Source organism: Anguilla rostrata, chromosome 11 (genome assembly GCF_018555375.3).
Source record: "Anguilla rostrata isolate EN2019 chromosome 11, ASM1855537v3, whole genome shotgun sequence".
NCBI lineage: Eukaryota > Metazoa > Chordata > Actinopteri > Anguilliformes > Anguillidae > Anguilla > Anguilla rostrata.
Window position 1 is genome coordinate 35,393,219 of NC_057943.1, and position 6,096 is coordinate 35,399,314.

A 6,096-nucleotide genomic window follows, 5' to 3' on the forward strand; every position below is an offset into this window, starting at 1 on the left:
TGCGGTGTCCCGGATTTCAACCATGACTCGCGGACGCTTTACTTAAATAAGATTAAGCTCAGCAGCGCGAATGTGAGAAGAACTGTCCCTGCGTCTCCCTTTATTCATAGGGTGTTTTGTCAATTACAAGTAGCTGCCTGCAACAATGGTTTCAAGATCATTGAAACGTATAGCCTAAATAATAGAGTCAATATGAGGTGATAATTAAGCTGACCTGCCGCAAATCACCGCGTCACAATCTACACATTTATGAGAAGTAATTGTTCCTTTATTACGGTTCCCGAGCTGTACACACCTTTCCTCGTGTGTTGCTTTCATGAATACAAAAATGAACTGTTCTGATTTTATGTGCATGCTCTTATGATGTAAATAAACTGTGTAATGACATGATGTGTCTCAGAATCCATTGAATTAATCTAGCACAGATGTGCTCGACGAGTGCCGTCTGTTTCTGGTTTTCATGCCAAGTTTTGGCCTTAGTTACTTTGCCCTAACATTTACACCGTTTGACATTTTATCTATTTCTTGATCGTGGCTGCTGAGTTCTTGTGTCCCTATATGAAGCGTTGAACTATGATCTAATCTACGAGTGAACCGGTGCTGGCGTATACGAACTAGCTCATTTAGGCAGGGCAATTTGTAGAAATAAAAACATGCATACACACAGGCCCTCCAGGACCGGTTTTTAATTGTGGTGACCGCTCTTTCCACGTGAGTTCACTGATCCGTGCGTGCAAGTGGGATTATGTGGGCTGCAATTTACTCAGCAGGATGAGTCAAATAAAAACTAAAATTAAAGAAAGGACTTTTAAAAAATATATTTACTCCATACAGAAATTATTGATTGATGACAAAAATAATAATCGCGAAAACACAAAATAACACAGTTTGTTCTGACGTGTACACAACCATTTTCCACAATCATTTTTCTGTTATTGGCCACTGTTTTCCACTTAATTCAGTAATACATTTCACATGCAAATATACACAGGGGTCTTCGGCGTAAGCATAGGACCCTATGTCCCCAGAGGCATGGATCAGAACAGAACAAACTTGTCAGTCACGGAAGAGCACACTGCTACAGTTCTTTTCAGTGCAGTTGGATGGATTTTTTCCCTTTTAATTTTCAGTCAGAAAACAGTAAAAAAAAAAAAAATAAAATAAAAAAAACCCACACACAGCACCAACTGGCTTCCAGACAGACATGAGTTCATAGACTTGGTGCCTGATAAATTAAAGGACGGGTTTGACCTTTCCCAACCACAACAAAAGGTCAAAGGTCACAGCCATGTATCTTTAGGCGCGGTTCTCCCTCCCCACTTCCTGTTTGTGTGTCTGTCTCGGCCGCTACGTGCATGCGGCGTCGAGCTTCAGCAGCGGCCTACTGTGCCAGTAGTCAGGGTTGTCATAGGCGCGCTCTCCCCCCGGCTCCCCCACACCTGCGCGCACCTTCAGGAATGCCCTCAGCCCCGCCCGCGTGTCCCCCTCTGACACACCCCCCTCACAGACGTTCTGGTACTCCGCCCGGCCCCCGCTGGCCAGGCCGAATGCCTTCATCTCCTCGTACTCGCACGCATCCGCTTCCCCTTCCCCTCCTCGGCGACCTTTGACCTCAACTCTTCCTTGCAGTCCGGAATGGAGTCTGGGCTGGTTGTTTGAGTACTGATACTCTTCCTCGTCCTCCTCCTTTTCCTCACACCTGTCAGCTCCTTCTTGTTCCACATTGTCATCCTCTCCCTCTGCCCCTGCAGATTGGCCGCCCCTCTTTTGGGGGGCGTGTTTGTGTTCACTGCAGTCCAGCTCATTGCTTTGGATGTCCATGTATTCATACTGTACAGAATCTCGTTCACAGTGCAGCTCTTTTGCGTGGTCTTTAGAATCTGTCCTGGGAAAATCTGCAGTCTTGTCTTCCTTGCCTCTGTCTCCCTCTGCTGGCAGTGGAGTGTCATTGTACATTGCTGTTTTCTCTCCAAGGGTGCCAATTTTGACCGGTTCAGCTGCAGTGGGGGCTCTGCTCTGCTCTTTTCCTGGGTCCTGCTTGATGTCTCCTGGCGAGAGGCTGGTACTACAGGATAGGGAGGCCTGCTTCCTGCTTCTCTCCTGGGGCGAGAGATTATGCAAGGGAATCTGGTTGTCCATGCATTCATATGCTTCGGAGGTAGAGTCTTTGAAGGGTCTGGGTGAAGACAGCCGACCCAGGGAGCTCCTCTCACCAGGTGCAGCGTCTTGCGAGGCAGAGCGTGACAGGAGACTCTCTACGATGAAGTTAAAGAATACATTTTTTCAAAAATAAAGTTTAGGCAATGGGACTTAAATATTCATATTCATTGCAATACGTTCATTTACCATGTGCTCCTGTCCAACGACTTAGAAAGCAAAATACAAAAGTAGGATCAGGAGCAGAAGAGCAATAGCTACAGTATAAATAAATCAAATTCAGTTGTACTGAACAGAGGTGTATTTTAGGGAAAGAAACAACAATATTGACACAAAACCAATACAAAATACTGGTATATACAATAAAGCATAATTTGTTTGAAATTATATCAGATCCAGCATGTATTTCTGTTCCTGTGTCCTTGTGTTAGTAATATATTCAAACACAAAACATCCCCCAAAAGAGACTGACACACAGCAAAAACAGATGAACATACACAGTCCTACTGAACGCAAATGTGCTCACTGAACACACACTCAGATCCTCGCTAAAAGAAGACACACACTAAACACACAGACATTCACTGACCACACAAACACAGACACGCTAAACATGCACGGACACACTGAACACACTCTAAGCACACGAATGGGTGGGCCGTGTGTCAGTCCACCACTGATCAAACTCAGTTAAATTATAATACTTTGCCGTGGACAGCAAAATGTTTCTGATTGGCTCATATTCACGGGGTGATTGACAGCATATGGATGTAGACGATAGCCCCAACCCCTGAACGCCTACAGTGTAACAAAGAGCGCTAATTCTGAGTCACCTCTCTCAGGGGTATCGGACCTCCCTGGCAACACATATCCGTTGGGGTCCTCCTCTGTATCCGGGGCTGCTGTCCTCCGGGGGGGCGTGTCCCGGGGTGGGGCCTTCACGCTCTCCTTACGAGACCGGAGCCTGCGCAAGCTGCCAGCCAATGAGACGCTCTCTCTGGGCTCCGTGGCGATGCCCCGTCCCTCTGAGCTCTCCGACACGGCCCGTGCCGAGCTGACGCGGGGACCAACCTGGGAGGGAGTGGGAGAGGCAGGGTGAGTGTAGCAGGAGTACCAGGCAGCCGTCATCTCCGTGCAACATGAGGAAGCTGAGCTTTTGATGAAACTGTCATCCCCAGAGGTCACTGGGGTCGAAGGCTGAATTTGTTTCCCCTGCTGGAAAAGGCATTTTGGCTGTGTGTGTTTGCCAGGAAGTGGCTGACCTGTACGGAGTTGTCTTCTACGCCAGGGGTCATCGGCAGATATTCCGCAGCACCGGATGGAGGGTTCACACTCTGTGAGAAAGAGAGAGTGAAAGAGATCATTGTAAAGCAGAGAAAAGTCCATTAAAGTCAATGACAACCCCAAAGCATTGGAATTCCCAAGCATTTCCCACACAGCCTGATTTTGATTCCCCACAGTCTGTGTGCCACCAGTCAGAAAGACCAGAACAGTTGAGAGCCGAGCTAAAGGATGGATTGAGACCAGAACAGCCGAGAGCCGAGCTAAAGGATGGATTGAGACCAGAAGAGCCGAGAGTTGACCTAAAAGATGGATTGAGACCAGAACAGCCGAGAGCCGAGCTAAAGGATGGATTGAGACCAGAACAGCCGAGAGCCGAGCTAAAGGATGGATTGAGACCAGAACAGCCGAGAGCCGAGCTAAAGGACGGATTGAGACCAGAACAGCCGAGAGCCGAGCTAAAGGATGGATTGAGACCAGAACAGCCGAGAGTCGAGCTAAAGGATGGATTGAGACCAGAACAGCCGAGAGCCGAGCTGAAGGACGGATTGAGAGCAGAACAGCCGAGAGCCGAGCTAGAGGATGGAGTGAGACCAGAACAGCCGAGAGCCGAGCTAGAGGATGGAGTGAGACCAGAACAGCCGAGAGCCGAGCTAAAGGACGGATTGAGAGCAGAACAGCCGAGAGCCGAGCTAAGGACGGATTGGACGCAGCACCAACCCTGATGAGACCAGAACGGTGAGGATGGAGACTGCTCACCCTACCCGTGGACTCAGAACGGTGCGGGGCTGCTCCGCCAGGGCACCGTGAGGTCGCGCATGACGCCTCCAGCTCCTCGGAGGGTCCGCTAGCCACGACTGGCTGTCTTGCTCTGAAAGGGGCCGCTGCGATTTGGTTGGCGGCATCAGGAAAAGATGAGGGTTCACAGACTCATTATCCTGATGTAATAACTACTGGAATCTTACCCCCAACCACAAGACCCCTCCCCCTTCATTACCTTCATTACGAGAAAACGAGGTGGGTCTCTAGCCATCCGTGTGAATTCATTGGCCAGTTCCTTGAAGGTAGGCCTGACATTCTCATCAATCATCCAACCTGCCAAAAAAAGAGAGGAAATGTTGACACTGCTGACCATAGTACATACAGAGATATGAGATATATTTAATGGGTAAGCACCAGTTATTATAAAAAATAAAATACTCCAGCCAAATGGAAGTAGGTGTCCTGTTTTATGATTCACAGTTTTGAAAGTTTGCGAGTATGTGTGCATGTGTGTGTGTGTGTGTGTGTGTGTGTGTGTATGTGAGTGTGTGCATGTGTATGCATGTGCATATGTGTATGTGTGAAAGAGTGTCAGGCCACTGAGACCTCTGTAAAAGGACAGGGACTCACACTTCACCATGACCATGTACACATCGATGGTGCAGATGTGGGGTTGGGACAGGCGCTCCCCCTTCTCCAACAGATCTGGCACTTCCTGGGGGCGGGTTGTAGCGTAAGGCTCCGCCCCGAATGACATCATCTCCCACACTGTGACTCCTGCACAGCAGCAGCATGTGAGCATCACAAGACACTGAAACCCCTTTACACCACACCAGACACGCACGCACACAATCTCACACACATACAAACACACGCACGCACACAATCTCACACACACATACACACGCATGCACGCACACAATCTCACACACACATAAACACGCACGCACGCACACAATCTCACACACACATACACATGCACACACACCCACACAATCTCACACACATACACACACACACACGCACGTGCCCACACACAGTCTCACACACACACATGCACGCGCACACAATCTCACACATGGACATGCATGGACGCGCACACTTACATACACATGCACGTGCAAACAATTACAATCTCACACACATACACATGCATGCACACACACACAATCTCACAAAAATACACACACATGCACACACACACACAGACACACATGCACACAGAGAGACACACACACGCATGCGCGCGCACACACACGTGCACACACACACACACACACACTCACCATAGCTCCAGACGTCACTCTGATGTGTGTATCTGCGAAACAGAATGCTCTCTAAAGCCATCCATTTTATTGGGGCCTGAAAAACACACAAAAATCATTGATTTGAGGTTCTGCAGTACATATGAATCACATCAGTCACCGTTTCTCATCACACCTCAGCTTGCAATAACAAGGGAGCCTCTAGTTGCGCAGTCTGTAGAGCGATATCCACATGCTCGATGCGAGCAGCGATGTCGGTGGTTCGATCGCTGACCTTTGTCGCACGTCTCTCCCTCTCTCTCTTCCTAATTCTTCCTGTCTCTCTACATTGCCCTATCCAAATAAAGCTGAAATTTTTTTTTTTAATTAAAAAAGGCTTGCAATAACATGACATACAAGATATTTCATGTGCAGCTGAACAGGCAGCCTTGCTGCAACCAACGGACCAGCAGGGGTCGCTGGTGTGCGATCAGACATCCTGGCCACTGAAACCCTGACTCCCTGGGTGACACGAGCAAATTATAAGTGAGCCTGCAGGGGCTGCCAGCCACAGTCGGCACTGGCATGGTGAGGGTTCAATACCGGACCATGAAGCCCATCCGTGCACTAGAACGGTACTCTTCATTGAGCA

The 6,096-nt window shown here is 48.7% G+C and overlaps 1 protein-coding gene across 1 annotated transcript in view; it reads right to left on the reverse strand.

Annotated features, from left to right (window-relative positions):
* Positions 1 to 803: 803 nt before the first annotated feature.
* LOC135234724 (receptor tyrosine-protein kinase erbB-3-like) overlaps positions 804 to 6,096 on the reverse strand; it is a 34,057-nt gene continuing 28,764 nt past the window's right edge. The window contains exons 22-27 of the mRNA XM_064299601.1: positions 5,487 to 5,562; positions 4,831 to 4,977; positions 4,436 to 4,533; positions 3,420 to 3,491; positions 2,991 to 3,228; positions 804 to 2,255 (exon numbers count right to left, since the gene is read on the reverse strand). Of these exons, the coding sequence (XP_064155671.1) occupies positions 1,348 to 2,255; positions 2,991 to 3,228; positions 3,420 to 3,491; positions 4,436 to 4,533; positions 4,831 to 4,977; positions 5,487 to 5,562 (1,539 nt within the window). The 3' untranslated portion in view covers positions 804 to 1,347. The remainder of the gene's footprint in view (positions 2,256 to 2,990; positions 3,229 to 3,419; positions 3,492 to 4,435; positions 4,534 to 4,830; positions 4,978 to 5,486; positions 5,563 to 6,096) is intronic.